Genomic DNA, 25,790 nt, shown 5'->3' on the forward strand with positions numbered 1-25,790 from the left:
TCCAACGAGTGGGGACATCAAAGGATAAAGAAGATTTTGAATCTATGTTTGCTTTTTGCACAGGATCTTTGAATCTAAGTATTCTTACAGGGGAATTCTTAACATATTTCACAGCATTTCTAACTCTATCAATGCACACACCATGTTCTCTAATACCATCCCACACAATTAAATTAATGATATGAGCAATGCATCTAACATGAAGATTTTTTCCATCATTTATACATCCTGTTCTTCTAACCATTCTACTCAAGTGTGCACAAGCAACATCATTTGAAGAAGCATTATCAACAGTGACAGTAAAAAGTTTATCATCAATACCCCAATACTCTAAACATGCCTCAACTGCTTTTCCAATAGCCTCTCCTTTATGACTAGAAATTGGACAAAAATTTATGATCTTTTTATTCAATTTCCAGTCATTATCAATGAAATGAGCTGTAAGACACATATAATTAATTCTTTGTATTGAAGTCCAAGTATCAGTGGTCACAGAAATTCTTTGACATGTCTTAAACATTTCTCTCAATTTCTCTTTTTCACTATAATACAACTTTAAACAATCACGAGCAATGGTAACACGAGATGGAATGTGAAATTGTGGACATGCAACTTGCACAAAGTGCCTAAAACCGGGTTTTTCCACATGCTTAAATGGTAACTCATCAACAATAATCATGTGAATCAATGTCTCTCTAACATCATTCAAGTTAATAATCTTACTCCCACACTTTAATTCACTACTCTCATGTTCTTGATCAAAATACAATTTAGTTTGCTTTTCTTTGCCCTTTTCTTTTTCTATATTAATAGGATTACCGAGACATGATTCTGCATGGTTTTTAACATTTTTTGAACCATTAAGATTACCATCAGCAACAAAAGTTTTAGGACAGAACTTACATTCAGCTCGTAGTTTTCCATTCCCGACGTACTCTAAGTAATATTTCCAATACTCAGCTTTCCTCTTACTTTTTCTGTTCCATATATATTCCCGCCCCGCTTTTAGCTTCTTATCAGGAGGCAAAGTAGATTGCAATTCTTCCATATCCTTTTCATAAAGTGGCTGTGACGTTTGTTCAGAAAAAGAAGCAGACCGTTTGGATTGAGAGCTCTCCATCTACAATATAATTATATACAATATAAGTAATTTTAAAGTAACAATTATATACACATACCATTTTATAAAAAAATTTAAGAGCAACTTACATTGCAAGAATAAGAATCCGTGGTTCCTTGACTTCCTTCACTCCCTGCAAGAATAAAAACAAAAATAAGAACCCCTGAACTACACACAGGTTAGCCAACTTATTTAATCTTAATAATCTGAGTCCATACTTTTAGCAGCCTAGCAGGAATAAACACAAATTTTAAAGTATAAGTTAGCTTAAAAAGTGTCCATATATACACATTAGAAATATCAATACCAGGTAAATAGCGTATATGATACGGAGTATGAGTTAGTTTAATAAGTGCAAGTCCATTCATTATTCATTAGAAAACCAAACAATGATTAATATAATGAATCACTAGTTCACTACTCATCCAAAAAATTTCTCAACGATCAAAATTTATTACGAAGTAGTAAGTTACTAAGTTGTGCCGCATTATGTTGGATCAATTTGCAGGTTGGTATTATGGTATATATTCAACTATTCATAATACAATGTGAAATTGAATTGCCACATATAACATTCAAACACAGAGACTAATAATGCATACAAATATACAATAGAGTACATACTTAGCAGTTTTCTGTATTATACATAAATATTGATTGAGATAATGATGGATTTTTTTTTGTATTTCTCATCATCAAGACAAATTCAAGTGGAGACATATATTACCTTGAATAACTTATACTTTAGGAATAAACACAAATTTTCGCACTAAATTAATCTTAATAATCATAATAAACACAAAATTCCGAACTAAATTTCGCACTTGAACCCTAAACCCTAAACTTCTTAATTCTTATGAACCCTAAACTCAAAAAAACAAAAAAAAAAACAGAAATTCGAAAGAGATGAACTAAAAATAAGAAATTCAACATGCAAACATCAAACAAATAAACAATCATTAAAAGCAATTGAAAATTTGAAACAAGAATAAACATATAAATTCTCACACTTAAATTTATTATTTCGAATTAAAAATACCAAAATTATAAGCAAATACTTACCAGATATTATCGGTGTGCATCGCCTGAGAGAATGAGGGAGGTGTCGGCAGTGGGCGGTGGCCGGAGCGAGTTGGGACAACCGCGTTGAGAAGTTGAGATTGAGGGAGGTTGAGAGAATCAGTTTGGGCTTAGGGAGTTAGGGTTAGAACTTAAAAATATGAAAGAGAAGTTTTAACGTCAGTTTCAATTTTTCAGAGTTTGGTTTTCTTTTTTTTTTTTTTTTTTTTAATTACGATTTTCCCGGGTTTCAGGTCCGGACCTGAAAACCCCGGGTTTGGACCGGGTCCGGACCGGGACCGGGAACCTGGATTTTTAAGAACCGGGACCGGACCTGAATCAACAGGTCCGGATCAGGTCCGGTCCGGTTCAGGTCGGTTCAGGTCCGGTTTCAGGTCCGGTTTCAGGTCCGGGCCAATTTTTGTACACCCCTATCTGTATATACAAACTACTTGTTCATTAGTTTGTTTGATTTACTTGATTTCTTTAAAGAGAAAAATAAGAAGGTGAAAATGGTGATCAGTGATACTACTTCTTCAGCAGATGCTTCTAACAAAACGTTGTGCTGTACCTTTGCTTCGCGCTACGTTCGCGATGCACTCCCTAGGTATGATCCACTTGTCTAATTTTGTACTCCACTAGTTTTATTGCTCATTAGATGAACAATTAGCATTATATACTCTTGGAGTACTATAAATCAGGTACTCCATACACAATATGTTTGAGTTATTTTGCCTATACTTTGTGTTATTTTGTTTTAAAGTTATTCACGTCAGGTACTCCATACACATTATATACTCTTGGAGTACTATACTTTGTGTTATTTTATTACAACAATATGTTATTTACTTATTTACTTCAAGTTATTTTAATTAATATAAAATAATAAGAAATTCACATCAAAAGAGGTACTAAATAACAATTAACATAAAATAATAATTACTTATTTAAAAATAACATATATATAAATTAAAATAAAAAGAAATTCACATCAAAATAACATTAGTGGCGTTGAGATTTAGGGAATCTTGACAAAAATCGAATGCTTGAAGAGGTACTAAATTTCTAAACATGAACATGTTTGAACCCTTAAATGGCTTCAACTCCATTGATTTCTAGGAAACCCAGAAAATTGGAAGAAGAAAAGAGGAGAAGAAGAAAAGAGGAGAGAGAGAGAGAGAGTGTGTTTGACTTTGAGATGGAGTAGCAAGAGGGAGAGGGAGTGAGTATAGGAGGTTGATTTCTATGAAACCCAAAAAATTGGAAGAGAGGAGAGAGAAAGTGTGGTTTTTGGTTGGAGTATCCGAGAGGTAGAGAGAGAGTGAGTGTGGGAGGAAGATGATTGAGAAAAAGGGCGAAATAACAACATTTATTTAAAAGTAAAATACTACCTCCTTTATATATTATATGCAACGATTAGACATTTTTTCTCTCTACTTTATGTCAAATCGTTGCAAATAATATATAACAGAGATAGTATTTAAAAATTGAAATAATAAGAAGTTAACATCAAAATAACATGAATTTTATAGAACTGGACTTGGTATTCCGGGAGTAAGATAGAAATTGCATTAGACGAAATCGTGCTCAAATCCTCTTTAAGTTTACTAAATATTACTAATTACTAGTATACTTCCTTTGTTACTAAATAATTGTACAATTATGCTTTTTTACGATCTTTAATAGTGCATAGTTAAATCGTAGTATATATATATATATATATATATATATATATATATATATATATATATATATATATATATATATATATATATATATATATATCCTCATTAGATTCACGTATTGTATTTGCTTTTTCTTGCGTTTTGTGTGCGGTTGGCCATGCTATATGGCCGTTTGTAATATAACAAAATAACTCCCATAATATTGACTGAGCAACCCCTATGGGCTTGAAGCAGCCTTTGCAAGGCTATAACATTGACCGAATAAGTGAATAACTCCTTTAAATACTAACGGAGTAACCCTTATAACACTAACGGAGTAACCCCTACTACACATCCTTAGTTTCAAAGACAATAGCTGATTATGCATTGCATAGACAAGAAGTATAAATGAAATTACTCTGCAGTGATATGCTTATTGTATATATAACAAAAAAAACAAAAAAAGGATTTGTCTATATCAAATTTTGTTTGTTTGTCCTATGTACATGAAGGTTTCAAATGCCGGATAAATCAATACCAAAGGATGCAGCTTACCAAATAATAAATGATGAGCTGATGCTCGATGGAAATCCAAGGGTGAATTTGGCGTCATTTGTGACTACTTGGATGGAGCCTGAGTGTGATAAGCTGATTATGTCTTCCATAAACAAAAACTATGTTGACATGGATGAGTACCCTGTTACAACTGAACTTCAGGTAATCCATTCTCTAACTTTGCATTCTTAATTTTATTTGTATCGTTATACTGTGGAAAATTTGTCATCTGTGGTATGCGTAACTGTTCCTAAACATTTTATTACATATCATACGGATTACGGAGTAAATAGAATATTGCGTTGCCTGTGGCATTGCACCTGGATAGGTGCCTCTCTTCTCTTGACTTTTTTCTTTGATATTAGCATAATACAAAAATCATAAAGCCCTAAAGAAAACAATTAGGGAGGTCTGGCAGTAGTTTACAATCTTACTACTAATCAGAAGAGGAACAAGAGATTTCGAGTGCGAATAAACAAGGATCTGTGGATACGTACTGATGATTTGTATCCTAACAAAGAGCATTTAGGCTTGCAATAGCCTCTGCATGATTTTCCGAGGTGGCAGCACTTAAAACCTCCTTTCCCCATCCTTATCCAGTACTTGTGCAGTAAAGGTAGTCCCTCCATCCCAACCCATCTTGCTTCCTTATGCCATGAGCCATCTATAGAGGCTTTGAAAATCCTTCTCTTGATGTTACGTTGCAATATGTTTTTGGCATTGCAATTGGGATACAAATCATACAATCACTTTTTTTATCATCTAAACCAAGGTAAAGTCATCTACATTGCATTCTTCCATGGAAAATTCTTTTTTTTTTTATTCCACAAATAACTATTTTCTTAAACCTATTTCTGTGCACCCAATTGAAGCCTCATCCAATAAAAAAATAATAATAATAATAAAAAAACACTTATAGAGGATTTGAACATGATTTTAACTAATAAGGGTCCATGCATGTCCCTTTCCCTACGCCAAATATAGAGGATAGGATAGTTGCATTAGTCTATATTATGTATCATTTTAAAAAGATTAGAAGAAGATTAGTGTATGTACTCTTGTTTATCTTTTTTTTTCGACAAATCTGAATATCTACTTAACTGTGCAGAATCGATGTGTTAATATCATTGCACACCTTTTTAATGCTCCTGTTGGAGATGAAGAATCAGCAGTTGGTGTAAGCACTGTAGGGTCTTCAGAGGCAATCATGCTGGCAGGTTTAGCATTTAAAAGGAAATGGCAGCAAAAGAGAAAAGCAGAAGGAAAACCTTGTGACAAGCCTAATATAGTCACAGGAGCAAACGTGCAGGTGCAAATTTAGGATGTTTTTTCTTTTTTTCCCGGTTTTTCCTTTTCACTTTTTTTTTTCTAGTAGTTGATATTTAACTGTAACCATTAGCTTTTAGCAGTTCCTACTCTATTGCATGGCAAAGCTAAGTGATAAACACTTGACTAAAATTGCAGGTTTGCTGGGAAAAGTTCGCTAGGTACTTTGAGGTAGAACTGAAGGAGGTCAAATTGAAAGAAGGATATTATGTGATGGATCCAGAGAAAGCTGTGGATATGGTGGATGAGAACACCATATGTGTAGCTGCTATCTTAGGTTCCACCTTGACAGGAGAGTTTGAGGACGTGAAGCTTCTTAACGATCTTCTGATTAAGAAGAACAAGGAGACTGGATGGGACACACCCATTCATGTTGATGCTGCTAGCGGTGGATTCATTGCTCCCTTTATTTACCCTGATATTGAGTGGGACTTTCGGTTGCCATTGGTGAAGAGCATTAATGTTAGTGGTCACAAATACGGCCTTGTTTATGCTGGTATAGGTTGGGTTATCTGGAGGACCAAAGAAGATTTGCCAGAGGATCTTGTTTTCCACATTAATTACCTTGGATCTGATCAGCCGACTTTCACACTCAACTTCTCCAAAGGTATATCAGTTGCCATATATATTAGAATAATGTGAAACTTGTGATTTTCTCTGATTTTTCTACATTAGGTACATATGCTAATTTGTGGTATTGTATGTGCATTAAGAGAGTAAGAGATCTTACCATGATTGAGAGTTTGCTTAAAATTACCAGGAAATTTCACACCAATAATAGTGACAATTAGGTGTCTTTGCAATATAATTCAAATAATTGATTACAACCTTTTATAATTCCTGCTATTGAGTTACTCTTCTTGAAAGAGTAGTTTTTATTATAGCTTGTAGGCCCACATTTAGATGAGCACATTTTGATCGAGACTTCCCCTTTTCTTCCCTTCTCTGCCCTGCTGCCTTTGCTTCTTGAATCCGGCATTTCATATCCCCGCCCCCTCTCCTCTCGTAGTCTCGTAGACATCTTCCCTGACTCAAGCAGCCAAGAATGTGTGGTGGCAAGGGTGGGATTTTGGTGTAGGTGTTTACTTGCGCGGGATCTTCACTCTGGAAGTGAGTCTGCTGAATATTGATGGGTGGTGGTAAAATTTAGATGTTGCAAAGGTTAGGTGCACTACATGTGTTGTAAAGGTGAGATAAAATGTAGGAACGGGGATGGGGTTGGACAATGGGAATAGTCGATTACATGAATGCTTTACTGATCCTGCATTCTTAGATTGTTGCATAATTGCATCAGTACTTGAGTTAAATCTCAAAGAAAGCTCTCGCCAAGTTGGTGTTTAGGATGGTCATGTTTTTTCCTCTGTGCAAATCTTTAATTTTTTTTGTTGGAAGGAACCCTCACACTTTCACTTCAGAGTGGTCTTATACTCTTATATATGCACATCTCCCACAAAAGATGAATATTTAATAATAAGACAAGTAGTGGGTAGCTAAGATTATTATGTGTATCAAATTAAATCCAATTTAAATAGTGGGCATACAATACCGCAACAGCTTGCATCCTAAACATCAGTATAACCCGTCATATAATTTCTGTTTGCAGGTTCAAGTCAGATCATTGCGCAATATTATCAGTTGATACGGCTTGGCTTTGAGGTGAAAATCCTAACTCTTTCTCTTCTGTTCCTCTGTTTGTTTGATAGAATAATATGTTACAAGAAACTGTAGCAAAATGGTGCTCCATGGCTCATAATGCAGCTGAAGTGACTGATTATCTACTTGCGTACATATTCCAAAAGCATTAAAGCAGTCACTTGAGAAGTCAGCTAGTTTTATCATAGTTAAGCTACTTGAGAGTTGAGAAAAATAAGCAGTGTCACTTTGTTATTATTCATTTACTTCAATATCTTATTGTATTTGTAAGGGTATAATAAGGATACAACAAACCTAGGGTACTACATCATGGTTGATATTAAAGAATAAGATTATCCGAATTTCAATATTGAACTTAGCTAATCTCCTTATGGTTAGTGCCGAGATGGGCTAGTGCTATAAGAGGCTTTATAACTCCATATCTCATGAAAAAATGGCTTATTTTGATTAATTTGCTTGATTTCTTTAGACTTTCTTTGTTAACTCGTTACTCTACTGAAAAGTACATCAAATCGTGTCTAGAATGATAATCAACCTATTATACGTAGTATTTTGATATCTTATTCTATTAAACTGCAGGGTTACAAGCATATCATGGAAAATTGCAGGGAAAATGCAAAGATGTTGACAGAAGAAATAGAAAGGGTGGGGAAATTCAAAGTGGTCTCCAAGTATATCGGTGTCCCAGTCGTTGCATTTTCTTTAAAAGACAGCAGCAACTACAGTGTTTTTGACATAGCAGAGAGATTAAAGCGCTTTGGGTGGATTGTCCCAGCTTACACAATGCCAGCCAATGCTGAGCACATTGCAGTGTTGCGCGTGGTAGTAAGGGAGGATTTTAGTAGGAGCCTTGCAGAGAGACTTATGTCCAACATCCATCAAGTACTAAATGAGATGGATGCTTACCCTGTCGCGGTATCAAGCAAGTCCACCCATGTTACCATTGACAAGGATAAAACACAAGGAGACAAGGTTGTTACCAAGAAAGATGTTATAGAGACTCAAAAGGAAGTAACTAAGTACTGGAAAAAGCTTGTTGATCGAACCAAGGCAAACGGAGTTTGCTAGTCACCATGTGCCCTCTCAGTTACGAATCTGTATCATGTTATTGTATCATACTATCATACAGTTTATTTTGCTGGTCAATCTTTCCTGATTAAGGGATTGCAATTATCTCCAGATGGGGAAACAAGGTTGAATGAATGCAGTGCATGAACTTTCTGTTTTGCATTTGTTATCTCTTAATCAAAATATCGATTCTCATTAAGGGATGCTTCATTTAGGAGAATTGTTGTTGTTTGATTAAGGAGTATAGTAGTACTTCTCTTGAAGTGCTTTAGAACTATAAATGCATTTTTGCAGTACTTTATTTTTATATTTTATTATTATAGATCATTAATTTGTATCCTGGTTGAAGTAATGCTTAATTTCTTGATTAATTACTTTTTAGGCTCCATATATAATAATTAATTCAATATATTTGTGCTCATATTATATATTGTTTTGGGTGTTTTTATCCCTCGGGAGGGTTACGACTCGAAGACTGGTCCGGCTCGGGTGGTGTTTTTATCCCTCGGGAGGGTTACGACTCGAAGACTGGTCCGGCTCGGGTTGTACCTGCAAAAACAACGGAGACTCCTGGTGGAGAAAATACAAGTTAATAACTGATATCAACATATTTTGTTGATATCAGGGGCAATACCGTCTTTTCCTCAGTTAAATGAGGGGCACGGAGGTCCATGCGAAAAAGCCAACTATGTTCCCGTAATATGAGCCTTGTTTTAAACAAGTTGGAAAGGAAACGTCGTTAACGACTTAACGACTAAAACCCTCTTTCTCACTTTCACAGGTAACCTCTTTACCCTCTTTCTTACTTTCAATGGTGGAATCGAATCTGTAAAAAGTTGCTGGGAGTTGTTCAATTGTTGGCTTAATTGCAAAATCGCAGTTGAAGATTGGCCAGATAAGTTGCGGTGTCGGCTTAATTGAAAAATCGCAGTGTCTTTGCCCGGAGGCAGGCCAGTTGGCCGTAGTAATCCTTTCTTATAGAAATTGTCCCGCGGTAGTGTTTCTGTTGGCTTTTCACCGAATATCCAATTGCGTACCTGATGACTGTTACTTAAGTTGTTCTATTAATTGGATGCCTGTTGATGTTCTGAAATTGGTTATTTTATTGCTGCAAATACTCACTTTTAGGGTAGAATATATGGGTGGAAGGAGATGTTTGAAACATAAAAGGAGTGCTATCCAAGAAGATGATTTGGAAGAGGTATTTGTCTGCAATTTAGAATCATTGCATGCTTTCATTCTTGAATTCAGTCGTTAATCATCGGCATTGTTGTGTTATTGGAGGTTGATTATTACACACCACTCCTTTGAAGGATCTAACTGAGGACATTTTTAAGGTAAACTGTAATAATCTGCATTGTTGTATTATTGGAGTTTGATTATTACACAACCCGTATCTTTAATTTGATATTGATGCTGCAGGATGATTCATTAAATGTTGGCGGTCAAATTAAAGCAAGAGGGGATGTGTTATTAGAAAGGGATAGAGCTAGTAGTCGGGTGAGTAAGTTGTTATGGACAGTATGGTTTAATGTTTTGCTAAGTGAATTGTAATTGTAATTAGGTGATGTTGAACCTCTTCTTTGTAGCCACCTAACACTAGCTGTCGTATTGAGACCTTTGGAAGAATATGCCAAACTTTTGATGATTGGAGAATTCGATGGGTCGGAGAAATGGGTTTTGGTGGTCTTTTACACTTTGCACGAGACATGCATCTCCCAAGGCAGCTATCTTACTGGTTAATGACTCAAATTGATCCTCTGAATAGTACTTTAAGAGGTGTAGATGGTAGATTGTTCAACATTTCAAAGAACCAAGTACACTGGGTCCTAGGTATTCCTAACAGGGGATTTGTTGTTCCAACTTACAAATCATTGTCACAAGAGGGCAATCTTGAGATTCTAGACATAATGGGTAGGTATGGCAAATCATGGAATAGTAGACACTACAAAACAGAGGGAATACCTATTAATAGGCAATTAATGGAGAGGGTAGAGGGGCATTGGCAGGAACACGAGGAAGATGAGTTCAAGATGTTTTTATTCTGTCATTGGAGATGTTGTTATGCCCGACACAATCCTCTAGGCTAGTGTCCGATCTTGTTCCTTCATTGACATGTGCCCCTAGAGCTGCGGAGTATGGCTGGTGTAGTCTTGTGTTGAAGAAGCTGATGGACAGTGTTGCTGCATTTTCACGTAGATATTACTCGAGTGGTTTTTCTAGTGGGTGTGGTGGTTGCCTTATTTTTGTTGTGGTATGTCTGTTTCTGATCCTCATTTTTCCTTGTGTAATCTTCATTATATGAAGATTTTAATTCTTCATTTACCTAATATGTCAGGTTATGTATTTGGATCGTCTTAATAGGCAACCTGTAGGATGCTCATTTCAAATTGTATTTCTCTGCTTCGGGGAAAGCAATAGCACTCGGTGTACCAAACTCAGAGGAAAGCGTAAACCAAGCACCAAACCCCAGAGCCTGTTGCCCCTATCGTTGGATCTTATTTTTCACATTTTGTTTATCTTCATAACATTTTCTATTGTAGATCCTGGATGCTGCCTATGGTGAACGACATCCTAGATTAGCAAGGGATACATCCTAGATTAGCAAGGGAAACAGATGGGCCTGGGCAGTGTAACGAGGTTGGCTGAATACTTTGTAAATTATTCTATCTGAAATTTAATGTATTAGTTTTTGGTTCTTAACTGTTGTAATTTGTGATCAACATGTGTTAACCGTGTATAATCTTTCACAAATGAGGAAGCCTACACCCAAGCGTCTTGGCCACTAAGAACCTCAGGCAGTACAAGGAACAACATGTATGTATGATGTCTGACCCTGCCGAACTTAAGGATGTTAAATTAAAATTTGGTTGTTGTTTGAAAATCAAACATTTGAAGAGGTAAAAACATGAATTTTAAAGCTGATTACTTTGGAGAACCGGAATTCAATTCGGTTACTAATTTTTTTGCTTATTCACAGGTTGATGCCTTTTGATTTTTCTATGGTTTGTTCTTTTTACTTCTGGATACAATGATTAGTCATTTCGTTAATCTTGTGTGATGTACTAATTAAACTGTAGTTTGTGTATGTGTAGGTGTGTCAATTTGCCCATGTGATGGATTTCCAATCTCGTGCTCAGATTGTCAAGTACCCATTCATATTGGTGAGATGGGTATTTGGGTTGTTATTGATATCTTTTGTTCCCTTTCCTCATTTGTCTATTTGCTTATCTATTTGATATTGTGCAGCCTGTCATTATTAATTTTAGGGGACATATCTCTATGACATAGTTAATGACTTTCTCCACACCCGGTGTTGTTGTTTGTTGGTTATTGTGTTCAATATGAGTTTGATTTTGGCGTCATTTAAGTTTTCATTGGCGAGTTTTCATTGGCGGCGATATCCTAACAAATATAATTTTTTCATGTTTGTAGTTGGTCCACATAACCATGGCGTCGTGTATGCGTGTGTGTGTTGTTAAAAAACGAGGATCTGCAGTGTTCCTGGATGTTCTGAAATCAAATTCATTATTGGATTCGTTGGTAGTCCATGGACTTAAAGTGAGTTATTCATAATTGTGTTTTTTTATGTACTAGCTGGATGTATGTCATAGTTTATTGCACCATTTGTTTCATAATGCAGATAACAGATGATGAACACCTTGTTTGGGAAATCAATAACAATAATGGTGTTTCGGGGGTTTTTGTCCCTTGGGAGAGTTACAACACTAAGACTGGATTCAGCAAAGGGCGCCTGTACCTGCAAAGCAAACGGACCGCCGGATGGTCGGTGGTCCGGCTCCGAAGATTAAGTTAGTAAGTATTCGGAGTAACACGTGCTGAAATAAAGTTATCTGCTCGGATTCCAAGCTCAGGTAAGGTGCTGTCTGTTTCTTGAAAACGACAGCTCTGTATTAAATGTGATAGTGACGTGTTGTCTCATAGTTAGTATCCTCTCTCATAAATGTAGGACCTGTCCCTATTTATAGGGTCTTTTTGAAAAGTGTGCCCTCCCTAGGATCTGGTGACCTAGGGATTAGGTCACGCCGTAAAACGGCGCCTCAAGGTTTGGGCCCTTGAAGGCCGCCATTCCATAAGCAAAGCCTGAGTGACACGTGTCACTGAGCCCAAAAGGCCTTTGGGCATCTCTTAGGGTGACACGTGTCGCCCTCTTAATGGTCCATGCTAGATCATCAATCATCTCTGAACGGGGGAATGCCTGCCTACCACGTGTCACCATCTCAAAGGTCCACATGGCACCCCTTCTAATGACACGTGGCGGCTTCCGATTGGGCCACCTGGCCGGGTATAAAAATACCCAAATCATTTTCCCCTCACAGGGGTCACGTGCATTGCACATGACACTTGTGACAGGTGTCATCATCCAACTGGCCGGATTTTCAAATTACATTTTGGAGGGAAAAATTAGGGTTTACCTTTTCTATAAATAGGAGGGTTTGACTCCCCTTTTGTTTTCACACCTTTGCGAATCTTGGATAATCTCTGGACTTTTGACTTTCAAAGACTCTCAAAGACCTAAACTTGTCAAGCATCCGACGCTCGGCTTTCTGTCTGTCTGTTTCAGCAAACCAGGCGTCTCGTAATACCTTCTTCTAAGGTAACCGCCTGCTCTCTTCTTTTACTTATTCTTTCTTGCATTTTTTCTTTATCAAATGGTTTCCTAAACGCACACGGCACGACCTAGGTTAGCGATCAACCGGTCATCGGGGACGGCTGAATCTAGAACTAGGAGTGCCGAATGCTCGTTCGAGAACTTTCCTTTAAGTACATCTCCAAATTCGACAGTGTCTGTGCATCTGCAGGACATAATGGCAAGAACAAAGCAGACAACGAGGAGATATAGGGCGGGTGGTTCATTTTACCATTCGGATAGTGAGACTGTCAACTCTGATTGCTCCATTAGGGTGCCTGCTAGTGAAATTTCTGAGCATGACCTTCCCCAAACTCAAACCTATTACTCTTCCCCTTCTTCAAGCGGCACCCCTAGTGATACTATACTGCGGGAAGCCGACAGTCAATACTAGGCCGAGCCTTCGGAACAGGCGTCGGAGGAGAGTCTAGGGGAGGACCTTGCTGGCCCCAGCCGGCAGTCCCCTAGCTCTGGGGAGAGCTCTGATGACGATTCGGCCTCGTCATCTTTTGAAAATGCCTCCGTTACTTTAGAGGAGGCCCGAGCAAAGATAAGAACTGCAAGGGAATCCTTGTCAGTGGAAAAGGGTGAAGGCTGGGCGGAGCCGAGTGCTTCTAGGCGCTTGGAACGCGCCCCCTACTATCACCATGTCCCGCAAAGCAAGTGGACTTCTATGACATCCGGTCTGGCAACTTGTCCCGAATTCATGGATTAATATCATCGGGTACGTTGTCACATGTGAAATGCTGGAGGTGGATCCCAGCTTTGAGGCATTCGCCCACATGCATTATCTCAGCCGAGCGCCTGCTAAGGGCGGCGAAGGCTGGTACACCTTGTCCACCTGCAAGGGGTACATGATGGCAGTCGGCAAGGAGAACAAGTGGAAGGACTGGAGAACAAAGTTCTACATAGTCCATTCCTCTGATAGCCGACTGAACCAGAAATACCATAGGTGGAACAAGGATCCGCCCCTCCTGGCTGGCAAGAGTGCCTTGCCTCCTCTCCCTAGGCGGGCCTAGGAGGAAATTTTTGAAAGTGTCCGTTCGGACAAATGAGCAGGGGGAGAAAATAGTCGTCCCCAGAGCTACATACCCCTTTACAAGTGGCTAGAAGATGGGGTGTTCTTGGCCGCTTGTGGGCTAAGCTCTGAGATGCTGAGAGGTAGTCGGCCGTCTGATTTTATGCAACCTTTAAATTTCTTTTCAATGTTTGTTTATAAAGTCTAACTCCTGCTTTTGGTGCAGACAAAGCTATGGAAAAGGTCTCGGCAACAAGGAAGCCGGTTGCTATTTTTGCAGCAAAATATCGCTCGAACGTCCTTAATCGAGCGAGTGACGAGCAGAAAACAGTCGGGACTCCCAAGGTAGTTGTTTATAACACTTGATATATTTTTCAACAAAGGTTAATTTTTGCCCGCCTTTTTTTCTGACGCCTTTCTTTTTGCTCATGTAGAGTGGTTCGACCAGGCCCACTCCCTCCAACCAATCCCAACCAAATATCCAGAAAACAGGGGCTGGTGATGTGAGTGCATCCGGCAAGAACCGGAAGCACATTGCTCACAAGCCCATAAAAGGGGACGACTCTACTCTCGAAGCTGACAGGGTGGTCAGCAAACCGGATGCTACTCAGGCATCGAAGGGTGGCTTTAAGCAACCCAGTACTGCTGTCGGCTCAGCACGAGAGAAGAGGCGTCACGGGAAGGAGGAGGAGGTTCACCCGGACGGTATAAACCGTGTCTTCATTGAATTTCTACATCAAGATAGTTTCTTAGAACTTCTTTGACTAACTTTAATTTTCAGCTCCTGTGCAAAGGCCGATTGTCGTCCAGATGGCCAAGGAGATGCTGAGGGCGCTTGACCTAGAGGACAAGGCGTCCGTAAGAGGAGTCGACACCCTTAACTTGGGTGCCATCTTGGGGAACCTTTGTGAGGTAAAAAGTTAACTTAATTTCTTATTATTTAAGCACATGTCCGACTGGTCTTGACCATTCGGCTCTTTTCTCATTTTCAGGCTATGCTGCGCATCCAGGGGCTAAGAAGGTCAATCAAGGAGAAGTCTAAAGAGGTAACAGCTGCTAAAGCTCGAGCCGAGTCCGCCTTAGACCGAACTCAATTTGAAATTGCTCAAAATGAGCTTCTGACCCTTGATATGATGTATTCCCAGGCGGATGCCATTCTGCAGGTAAAGAAGGACCTAGATTCGGCTCGCTCCAAAATCATTGACCTTAAGGCCGAAATTAAAGGTCTTAAGGAAAAGCTTGAGCCTCTTCAAGAGGCTAAGAAAGTGGCGGAGAGGGCCAATGAGCGGGTTGGCCACCTGCAGGTGCGCCTGGCGAACCAGGAGAAGCAGCTGAAGTCCAAGTTCAAGTCCCGAGCTGAGGAGGAGAAGGAGGCCCTTGTCAAACAAATGATGGAGGACTATGAGGCCATCATGCAGATGGCATGGGAGGCGGTACAGCCGGGTGCTGACTATAGCACCTGGAAATCCAAGTTTGATCAAGCAAACGAGGATTTCAATGCTGAACTTCTTCGCCAATCTCAAGAGGAGGCGAACAAGGCTGATGCTGAGGGCGAAGAGGTCGGCTCCTCATCAGGCTCTTCTGGGGACGAGGAGGGGGACGAGGAGAATGATGAAAATGCGGAGCAGTCGGAAGGTGATGATGCGGCTGCCAATGTTGATAACTCCTCTGCCCCTTGAGCTTTTTATAAGTTCTTTCTGCGGCCGAATGGCCATTTACCTCATCTTCCGGCCTGCGTGCCGAGTAAATGTGCATTTTTATCGACCGAGAGGTCGGGTAAATTAACAATTTCTCTGGCTTTGCCAGCAAACAATCTTACCCAGTCGTCTGGTTGCGATTGGGCTTTTTAATATGAAATCATTCAGCCGTTTGGCTGAAGTTATTCATATTGTTGTTCCTTAAATTTTTTCATTGCATGTTTTTTTTTTACTAAGTATTATAACCTGTATACCATGCGAATGTTCTTGCTCCTGGACGGATGTCGAGTGGTTTCGGTTGAGTTGATTGATTGACTTAGAAATTATTGATACTTAGAAGAGTATGCATGGTTTCTAAGTCAATCAATCACTATGGTGATTTCCCCAAACAACGCGACAGACGGCCATCCAGAGCTAATGAATAATTGTTTTCATTCGGCCATTGGCACAAACGAAATACAAAATTCTTGACTTAGCAAATTTGCTAAAAAGAAAACCTTTGCCTGTTTTACCCCAAGAACTAAAAGCAGGCGCATCCGGCCATAGGCCTCGTCGAGATAAGATGATAAGTTTTAGCTTAGTCTTAATTTTACTTAGGAAGAATAACCCGTCTGTCTTGCCCCAAGAGCAAAGAACAGGCACATCCGACCCACAGGTCTCTTTTTTAATCTGCTAAGTGTTTTAGCTTATTTTTTCGTAAGTAATAGTCCGCCTATCCTGCGTTTGAGCAGAAATAGGCGTATCTGGCCAAAGGCCTCATAAGTTAACTTAACTTGTAGATTAGAAAAATTTTCCGCCTGTCTTGCCCCAGAGCAAAAACAGGTACATCTGGCTTATTGCCTCAATAACCTCTACTTATGAAACAATGACCCTTTTCCGACTGTGCTAGAACAGTTAGAAAATTCTGGCCTTTTTAGATTTCACTTTCGATTAAATCAAATGACTGCGAATGCTGCCTTAGCATTCGGTAGGGCCGCTTGATGTATTCGTAGAGCAATGTGCCACCCAAATGGGAGATGCTTCTCCTCGACGAATTCGCCCGAATGAACGTCGCCGGTTATCTGACTCATGTTGGAGCAGACGGTCATACTCATGTTGGAGCAGACTGTGACCGTTCGGCCTCTATTCGTTTACTAACATCCGGCCATTGGCCTTAAAATGATTTTATATGGCCTTAGGCCTTTTAAAGAATTAAGCAGATATTCGTTAAGCGTTGGCATAAACTTAAAGATTTTCGTAAGAACGACTGCTTTAAAGCAGTCGGCTCCTTCAGAGAGATTGGGGCGTCTGCTGTTGGAACAGACACTTTCCAAATACATTGGCCGTCTGTATTTTGTACAGGCGACGCTAATAAAAAAGACAAGTTGGGAAATGAAGGCATATTCTCATTAACAAAATTTGAAATGACAAAATTTGAGGTATTTACATTCGTACTTAGAAATAGTACTTTTTCAAGTTATCTATATTCCAAGTTCTAGGCAGCTGCCTACCGTTTGGTTCTTCCAGGCAATAGGTGTCGTCTTTTACTTCCTCATATATTCGGTAGGGGCCTTCCCAATTTGGGGTTAGCTTTCCCTTCTCATTCGCCCTACCGACTGCCTCCATTTTCCGTAGCACAAAGTCCCCCACTTCGAGAGGACGCTTGTGTACTCTTTTGTTGTAAGCCCGTGTCATTCTCATATGGTAAATCTCATGGCGCAAGGCAACATTGCCCCTGCGCTCTGAAAGTGAGTCCAATGCTAGCCGCATGGCCTCCCAGTTTACTTCTTCGTCATATAACATGACTCAAAGAGTAGGTTAATAGTGTACAATGGGCAGGACAACTTCTGCACCATACACCATGAGGAATGGGGTTTCTACAGTTGCTCCTTTAGCAGTCGTTTCGATGGACTAGAGGACGTGTGGTAATTCATCCGCCCAAAGGCCACCAGCCCGTTCAATTTTCTTTTTAATCCCGTCTGAGATTAGCTTGTTGAAGGCTTCGACCTGGTCGTTTGCTTGAGGACGGCCGACTGATGCAAAGAAGCTTGAGACCCCTTGGTCTCCCAGCCAAGTCTTGAGTTGAGGCGTCTCAAATTGAGGACCATTGTCAAAAACCATAGACATGGGCATCCCAAACCGAGTGATAATATTCCTCCAAATGAAGGAAATGACATCTTTTGTCTTGATGTTTTTGACCGCCTCCGCCTCTACCCACTTGGTAAAGTAATCCACAGCTACCAATATATAGTGCTTGCCGCCTGGTGCTGCTGTGTAAAGCCGAAGTATGTCCATGCCCCATTTGGCAAAGGGTATTGGGCTGTGGATGGCCGTCAGGTAGGTGGTCGGACGATGGATGAGCTTGCCAAACTTTTGGCACTTGTCACATTTTTTGACCATTTCCATGGTTTCCGACTCCAGAGTAGGCCAAAAATAGAGCCGCCTAGCCTTGGCAGCTAAAGACCTGTCGCCTATATGGGAGGCGCAGAAACCCGCATGCAAATCTTCGAGGACCTCTTTACCCTTCTCTGGGGTAACACACTTCAACAGGGGTTTCAAGAAACCAGCTTTGAAGAGTTCTCCTTGTCTCAGCTCGAAGTTTGCCGCTTTCTTCTTCAGAACAGCCGCCTCCTAGGGTGAATTAGGGAGTGTGCCGTCTGCAAGATAAGCCCGGATGTTGTCCATCCAGGTAGAGCTTCGGTAGAGAATTCCAATGGGGTCTTCATTATATATACTTCTCTTTTCCATGACCTCCCAGAAAACCGACCGAGGTGTTTCACAAGAGGCGGATGATACTAGTTTTGACAGAGCATCCGCCTAATTGTTTGAAGATCTGGGTACCTGAGTTAGATGGAACTCCTCAAGTGTCTCAACTTCACTTTTGACCGCCTGCAAATATTTTATCATGGCCGGATGAGTGGCCTCGTACGTTCTATTGACCTGGAGTACGACTAGTTGAGAATCAGAGCAGGCGTCAATTTTCTTTTCCCCAGCCGCCTTGCAATACCGAATGCCAGCTAGCAGGGCCTCATACTCGGCCTCATTATTAGAGACCTGGAACTTGAACCGTAGTGCATATTTGTACTTATCTCCCTTAGGAGATTGACAGATAATCCATGCTCCACAGCCGTTCGCAATGGAGCTCCCGTCCACTTACACGTTCCAAACCTGGTCAGTAATGTCCGGTGCAACCGGCCTTGTCATTTCAACAATAAAGTCGGCGAATGCTTGCCCCTTTATTGTCTTCCTTGGTTCGTAAGTGATTTCTAATCCTTGCATTTCAATCGCCCATTTAAGCATTCGTCCAGAAGACTCCAAGGTTGTGAGTGGCCGCTTGATCGATTGGTCAGTATAGACCTCTACTGCATGCGCCAAGAAGTAGGGTTTTAGCTTCTTGATGGCCATGTAAAGGGCAAGACCAAATTTTTCAACCTGGGGTACCGAATCTCTGCGTTCCTGAGAACATGGCTACTGAAAAACACCGGGAGCTGGATGCCGTCTCTTTCAGCTAAGAGAACGACACTGAGGGCATGATCAGAGACGGCTAAATACATGAAGAGCTTTTCTTTGGGCAAATGGCTAACAAGCCTCGGCAAAGAGTGCGTATGAGTTTTCAGCTTTTAAAAGCCGCCTCTGCATTGGCCCCCCATTCAAAGTTGATCTTCTTTTTGATTGCCTGGAAGAAGTAGAGACACTTGTCGCCTGACTGACTGAGGAATCTCCCCAAGGCCGTCAGGCAACCTGTTAACTTTTGCACTTCCTTCACAGTACGGGGCGACTGCATGTCGATTTCCGCCTGTATTTTCTCAGGGTTGGCCTCTATTCCCCTTTGGTTAATCAAAAATCCGAGAAACTTCCCAGACTCAACACCAAAGACACACTTTTTTGGGTTTAGCATGACCTTGTGCCGCCTGAGTGTGGCGAATGTTTCACGGAGATCAACAAGATGATCCGCCTGTTTTTTGGATTTGACTATCATGTCATCAATGTACGCCTCTACATTCCTTCCGATTTGATTAATGAAGACCGTAGTAATCATTCGTTGGAAAGTAGCAGGCGCATTCTTCAAACCAAACGGCATTACCGTATAACAGAACAACCCCTGATCAGTGACGAATGCCGTCTTTTCTTGATCTTTTTTCCACAGGGGGATCTGATGGAAACCTGAATAGGCGTCCATAAAACTCATCAGGGCATGTCCGGCTGTTGAATCAACCAGACTGTCGATCTTAGGTAGTGGATAACTATCTTTTGGACATGCCTTGTTGAGGTATGTGTAATCAACACACATGCGCCAAGTTCCATTCGGCTTTTTTACTAACACAACGTTAGCTACCCACTCAGGGAAATTGCACGGCCGAATGAACTTGGCGTCTAGAAGCTTTTTAAATTCGGCGGTTGCCGTCTGACTTCTTTCCTCGCCATGGTTTCTTTTCTTCTGCCGGATGGGCTTCTTTTTAGGATCCACGGCGAGTTTATGGACAGCGAGATCCGGGCTGATGCCTGGCATCTCTTCCATTTCAAAGGGAAATATTTCTTTGAATTCTCTCAACAGCTAGTGCAGGCTCTCACCCAGCTTTGCAAATGCAACCGTCCCCACCTTAACCGTCCGCTCCGGGCGGCTATCGTCCAGAGGGATATCAATGTGTTCGCCAGCAGGCTGGGGACGGAGATCATCCGACCGTTCCCCGGTCAGTGATTGCTATCGTTTTTCTTTTTTGACCACCACCAACTGATTAGTCTTGTTTTTCTTTCTGGCTGATGGGGTCGACTGTTCTTCCTCGACATCGTCGGGGTCGATTGTCTCCTTGCCCCGGCCGGATGCTGCGGCCTCGGGCTTGGCATCCGAGAGGTAACACTCTCGAGCCGTCTTCTGTTCCCCATTGAGGGAACCGACTTTTCCATCATCCTTCTCATACTTGAGCAGCATGAGAGCAGGGATTATGACGACCTTACACTCATTTAGAGTGGGTCGGCCAAAGATGAGGTTGTAAGCTATGAGCTCTTCAACCACTAGGAAACAGATTGTCATGTACCAACCATCTCCCCTGTTCCCCAGGCGGACAGGAAAGTCAATTCGTCCGACTGGGTGCACAAGTCCTCCCCCAAACCCAACAAGGGTGTGGGAGACCTCCATCATGCTATCCGTTTTGTATTTGAGATTGGATAAGCATTTGAGGCTGATGAGGTCCGAGGAGCTTCCTGTGTCAATCAAAATTCGACCAACCAAGTGGTTAGCCACCTTGCATTCAATGACCACAGGGTCATCATGCGGCCGGCGGACTTTGCCTCTGTCCTGCTCGGTGATAACAACTTTAGGGAAGGCGGATGTGCTTGCCGCCTCTCCTTCTTCAACAGAGTTGACCATCTTTCTCAGATGGTCCTTGGTGCCCCGAATGGTCGGGCCACTACCGGCAAATCTGCCTGCTATGGTGTATACCGGATCTTCATCAGTTTCGGCACTCACAGCAGGCTGGGGAGTCTTTTTCTTGGACTGCCCCGGATTTGCCTTTGAAGTCACTTTGGACTTCACATATGACTTCAGCTGTCCTTTGTCTGCCAGACAGTCGAGTTCCCGCTTGAGACTGAAGCAGTCGTTTGTGTCATGGCCGACATCCTCATGGAAATGGCAATGCTTGTTTTTGTTCCAATTTTCAGCGGAACCTTTCATAGGGGTCGGCTTCTCAAGAGTCAGCCGATCCTTAATTTCCAAGAGGATGGAGCAGCAGTCCTTGTGGAACTCGTACCTTGGAACGTACGGTTTCCACTCTTTTTTCTTCTTCTGGGCCGGTTGATCAGAGTTATCAATGGCCCAGATTTGTTTTTTCTTTTTTCTCTCTTGTGGCTTAGGAGCCGGCTGAGCAGGCCGACTCTCCTTCTATCGGTCGGACTTCTTAGGGTCCGACTGCTTATTGGAGGAGCAGAGCTCGGTCGCCTGTATATAGGCTTCCGCCTCTCGTAAGGCTCCTTGCAGAGTGAAAATTTGTTTGCGGACGAGTTCATACTTAAAAGTGGACCCGTCCTTCAGACCCTTAAAGAAGTCTGTGAAGGCGACCTCATCAGACAGCCCATGAATCTAGATTCGTACCAGATTGAACTGCCTAACATAGGAACGCAGGCCTTCTCTATCTCCCTGTTGTACATTACCCAAATCAAGGCTTGTCTTTTTTGCAGGGATGTTCATAGAGAATTTTGAAGCGAACAAGAACGCAAGTGTCTTGAAGCTATTAATACAACCAGCCGGCAGATTGCCGAACCACTGTTTGTAGGGAATAAATTTCAAGCGTTAAACCCCTAGCTTGAACCCCAGTGTGATCATACACTAAAGTACGGTAGCGTCCAAAAGGGAAGAAGATAGAGCAAAAGAGTCGCCAACAAGTTTTAGGAACTTGTAAACCGTTCATAGGATGAAGGTTACACCCCTTAACGATCCAAGAGATGGTCAACTCCATAAGGTCTAGAACTAAATAAGGGTTCGGGGATGAAGGTACAAATCCAACCTATAAGAGATTGAACCTGCCCTAATAATAGGCCTCTACTTTATTCTGATCGTATTCATGTGCGCTTTTTAATTAACATGTAAGCAATAGAATTACTCTAAACCTGTTTATTTATGTTGGTTGAATATTAATGCACACATAAATCTATTATTGGCGATCACTTGAATTATAATCATATTAACCCAAACAAGATTATTAATTATCTTATTAAGCGTGATTACAAGTACCAATTCCCCTTAAACATGCAATAAAGGTGTGATCAAACAATAAAAATAAAAATCAAGCAACATAATAAATAATAATAAATTATAATCATCATTATAATAGTCATAATAATAATCATAATAATAAAATAATCATCATAAAAATAATAATAATAATAATATTCACAATCATCATAAATTATAACAATTATAATTATAATCATGTTCATGTTAATATTAAAGCATAATAATAGCAAGATCCTAGGCATGATACTAACAAGATTAATAACAAACCCTAGCATGTCACTAAGCAATAAAAATCAAATCTTTAGCCCTAACATGATACTAACAATCATAAATATTATGAAGAACATAGGAAGCATCGCAGGAATCATATTTAATATTATAGTTACCCTAGACATGATACTAGGAATATCATAATAACAATATAAACATGATTTCTACATCATAACATCAAAAAATCAATTAAAGTACTTATTTTGATGCCTCGTACCTCTTTCTAATAACAAAATACACACATTAGTAACTTCACGGAAAATAATAATCAAAACAATTAAATTAAATAATTGAAAGAGAGATTTGGGACCAAACCCTCATAAAATAAACCTTTCACGTCTAGGGCGAAGACAACTTTGAATATGGCTAGGTGTTTCTAGATCTTGCGAATGCGGAATTTTGTATGTGAAAACAAAGTTTAGAGAAAGAATAGAAAGAAAGAAAGATGAATGAGAGGATTAATTGAATGAAAACCAATTGTAGACGAATGCTAATTAAAACTGGTTGTAGATGATAACTGGTGAATGATGAGAATTGGTGAATCAAAACGGAGTTTTTAATACGTTATTTATAGAGAAAATCAGCCAAAAAGATAAATTAACAAAAGAGAGTCTGACGCACGAAAAACAGAGCTGGCGCAAACCCTGGCTAACTAGCGCCAGGCACCAACACTAGCGCCAGGCGCCAATGGCTAGCTCCAGGCGCCAATGCCTGGAGTCAGGCGCCAAGCCTGTTTTTAGCGCGTTTTTAAAAATCAGATAAGTTTGATGTACTGGAGGATAAAATCATATATTTTCCTCGAAAATGCTATTTAATTTTAATTAAAACTCTGAAAAGTCAACAAAAGTCAATTTATCAATGCTAATTGAATTAGGAATGAAAAGAACCTTCTAGAAGAATCGAGAAGACTAAAACCATTCCTAATTGCATTAGGAATGATAAATCATATTAGGCCCTCCCCTAGATCATTGGGCCGTATATAAGGCTCAAACCGGGCCCAGTTTAGTAAATTGGCCATAATTTCCTCAATATTCATCGGAATTGGGCTTATAATATATCGTTGGAAAGCTCTTGTCAAGCCCCATCCAACTACACTATAATTGGAGCCATATCATGGACCAATCAAACTGGATTGGTTGTTTTCTTAAACTAAGTTTTCAAAAACAGAGTGAAGAGAAATGAAATTAAAACTATCTGCAACACTAGACTTTCCACACTTTCACTTCATTCGATTGTGATTCGACGCGAAAGGTACTCATCATCGGGTTTGGTTTTGGGGAGACACAAATGGGTGTCTACAGAAGCCCCCACTTTGACTGAGTTTGGAGAAACGCAAGTTTCGAAAACAAAAGTCAAAGTATCGATAGGGACGGAGAATGATTCAGAACGTTCTGCGATCCTAAACCACTCTTGTAACGCCGATACCTGCAAAACTAGCATTAGTTAAACAGATAAAAGAGTTAAGAAACGCGTATCTTGCACCGTTGAGCACACGTCTCTGAAAGTAACCGATTTGCTGCCGCTTTACTGTTGTGTTGATGACCTCCTGCAAGCTAGAGAACGCCATCCCGCCTGAAAACTGCTACGCCCGTAAGTGCTTCCAAATTAGAAGACTGCTTTGCCTGAAACGATCCTCCTCCGCTATGATAATATTCCACGTCCAAGGGAATACCATCGAAGAGTATTTCTCTTGAAATCACCTTCAGTTCTTTGTGACAACACTCCACAAGCTAGGGAATGCCGTTGAAGATATCCTCGCTTGAAGTCATCCTCATTTGATGCGATAATTCTCCAAAGGAAATTATTGAAGACCCACGCTGGTCGATCTTTAAAAGTTCGCCTGAACTTTGCTTCTGCTATACCTGTACGTCGGCCCTTTTGTTGCTTTGAACCTGTACGTCGGTGCTTTTTTTTGCTTTTGAACCTATATGTCGGTGCTTTTTTTTGTTAATGAGCCAATGCTTAGGCGCTTTAAGCTAAGTGAGACGATCTTTCATCAGGTCGATCACTTTACGTAATCAAGCCGATTACTAAATCATGTCAAATTGCTTAGAGGGGCTAACTGGCGTACCAAGGAACCCAAAATATGTTGCAAAAAGGTAGAACAACCTCACCAAGTGGCTGGGTGTTCTAGCGCCGCTGAAAAGCCATCAGTGCCACACAATTAGCCTTAGCGCCAGGCGTTGGGATTGGCGCCAGGCGCCAAGCCTAATTTTTGACGCCAATGCTTAGGGCTTGGCGCCAGCATGGGGGTTTCTTTAAATACCCTTTTCCTCTTCATTTTGCTGCTTGCTCGTCGCGAAACTGCTCGAAAAAAACCAGAAAATTTCATTTGCTTCGTTCTTGCTCGTTTCTCAACTGAATTCACTCAAATTCGTTGCAAATCAAATCTCTTTTCATCTATTTTTCCGATCTATGTAAGTTTTCTTCAAACTCACATCAATTTTTATAAATTTTTGGCATTTATTCACGAATTTCATGTAAATTTGAAATTAAAAATGCTCAATTCGCTTTGTTTATCAAATTTTATGCCATGAAATTGCTTGATTATGTTTATATATTGCCTTGGGAGTAATTTGAGACTTGTTTGACTCAATTTGGTGAAGAAATGAGCATTTTGCCATTGTTGGACCTCATAAGGTCGTGAAGAACAATGTGACTTGTTCTTGGTGTTTTTGCTAGCAATTCTTGTCTAATTTGTCACAATAATTACTATAGTGTTGCAAGAAATTGTGTGATTGCTTGAAAAATGCCGTTATGCTCAATTTGAATTTGTGCTCTGTTTTAGTACTACGTACTCTGTTTTTTGCAAACATAGTATCATGCGGATAGGCGAACCTTAGATACTATAGAACCTTAATTTATGATGATTTGGCATAATGTAGTATGGCTAGACAGCGAGGCTCGGGTTCACGGTCCCGAAACACCCGACGGGAGCATGAGCCCGTAGAGGATGACGTACACCTTCTACTTCGCTTGGTCGACTCCCCGAGTGGGATG

At 40.4% G+C, this 25,790-nt stretch overlaps 2 protein-coding genes and 2 long non-coding RNA genes across 4 annotated transcripts; 3 read left to right on the forward strand and 1 right to left on the reverse strand.

Annotated features, from left to right (window-relative positions):
• Nucleotides 1-701: 701 nt before the first annotated feature.
• LOC110733199 lies at nucleotides 702-2,427 on the reverse strand. The gene is made up of 3 exons (XR_002513590.1): nucleotides 2,183-2,427; nucleotides 1,210-1,253; nucleotides 702-1,120 (listed from the first exon to the last, which is right to left on the reverse strand). It is a non-coding gene; the product is annotated as an uncharacterized LOC110733199 (long non-coding RNA).
• Nucleotides 2,428-2,691: 264 nt separating this feature from the next.
• Nucleotides 2,692-8,544, forward strand: LOC110733228 (glutamate decarboxylase-like). The gene is made up of 6 exons (XM_021913245.1): nucleotides 2,692-2,786; nucleotides 4,356-4,560; nucleotides 5,507-5,707; nucleotides 5,863-6,331; nucleotides 7,328-7,380; nucleotides 7,957-8,544. Exons 1-6 carry the CDS (start codon nucleotides 2,692-2,694, stop codon nucleotides 8,443-8,445), a joined length of 1,512 nt encoding a protein of 503 aa, XP_021768937.1. The 3' UTR covers nucleotides 8,446-8,544.
• A 669-nt stretch (nucleotides 8,545-9,213) lies between these two features.
• Nucleotides 9,214-11,145, forward strand: LOC110733176. Its single transcript, XR_002513565.1, has 3 exons — nucleotides 9,214-9,782; nucleotides 9,868-10,699; nucleotides 10,784-11,145. It is a non-coding gene; the product is annotated as an uncharacterized LOC110733176 (long non-coding RNA).
• Nucleotides 11,146-14,399: 3,254 nt separating this feature from the next.
• Nucleotides 14,400-16,082, forward strand: LOC110733177 (RNA polymerase II subunit 5-mediating protein homolog). The gene is made up of 4 exons (XM_021913189.1): nucleotides 14,400-14,819; nucleotides 14,896-15,026; nucleotides 15,107-15,160; nucleotides 15,260-16,082. The coding sequence occupies exons 2-4, from the start codon at nucleotides 14,925-14,927 to the stop codon at nucleotides 15,791-15,793; spliced, it is 690 nt and encodes a 229-aa protein (XP_021768881.1). The 5' UTR covers nucleotides 14,400-14,819; nucleotides 14,896-14,924; the 3' UTR covers nucleotides 15,794-16,082.
• Nucleotides 16,083-25,790: the final 9,708 nt, after the last annotated feature.

This window comes from Chenopodium quinoa, unplaced genomic scaffold (genome assembly GCF_001683475.1).
Source record: "Chenopodium quinoa cultivar QQ74 unplaced genomic scaffold, ASM168347v1, whole genome shotgun sequence".
Lineage (NCBI taxonomy): Eukaryota > Viridiplantae > Streptophyta > Magnoliopsida > Caryophyllales > Amaranthaceae > Chenopodium > Chenopodium quinoa.

Bases quoted from the DNA above. Each gene is read 5' to 3' on its own strand.
- LOC110733228 (XM_021913245.1), top strand. From the start codon at position 2,692: ATGGTGATCAGTGATACTACTTCTTCAGCAGATGCTTCTAACAAAACG. The intron at 5,708-5,862 runs GTGCAAATTTAG...CTAAAATTGCAG, and splicing joins TCACAGGAGCAAACGTGCAG to GTTTGCTGGGAAAAGTTCGC. The intron at 6,332-7,327 runs GTATATCAGTTG...TTCTGTTTGCAG, and splicing joins CACACTCAACTTCTCCAAAG to GTTCAAGTCAGATCATTGCG.
- LOC110733177 (XM_021913189.1), top strand. From the start codon at position 14,925: ATGGCCAAGGAGATGCTGAGGGCGCTTGACCTAGAGGACAAGGCGTCC. The intron at 15,027-15,106 runs GTAAAAAGTTAA...TCTCATTTTCAG, and splicing joins TCTTGGGGAACCTTTGTGAG to GCTATGCTGCGCATCCAGGG. The intron at 15,161-15,259 runs GTAACAGCTGCT...ATGTATTCCCAG, and splicing joins TCAAGGAGAAGTCTAAAGAG to GCGGATGCCATTCTGCAGGT.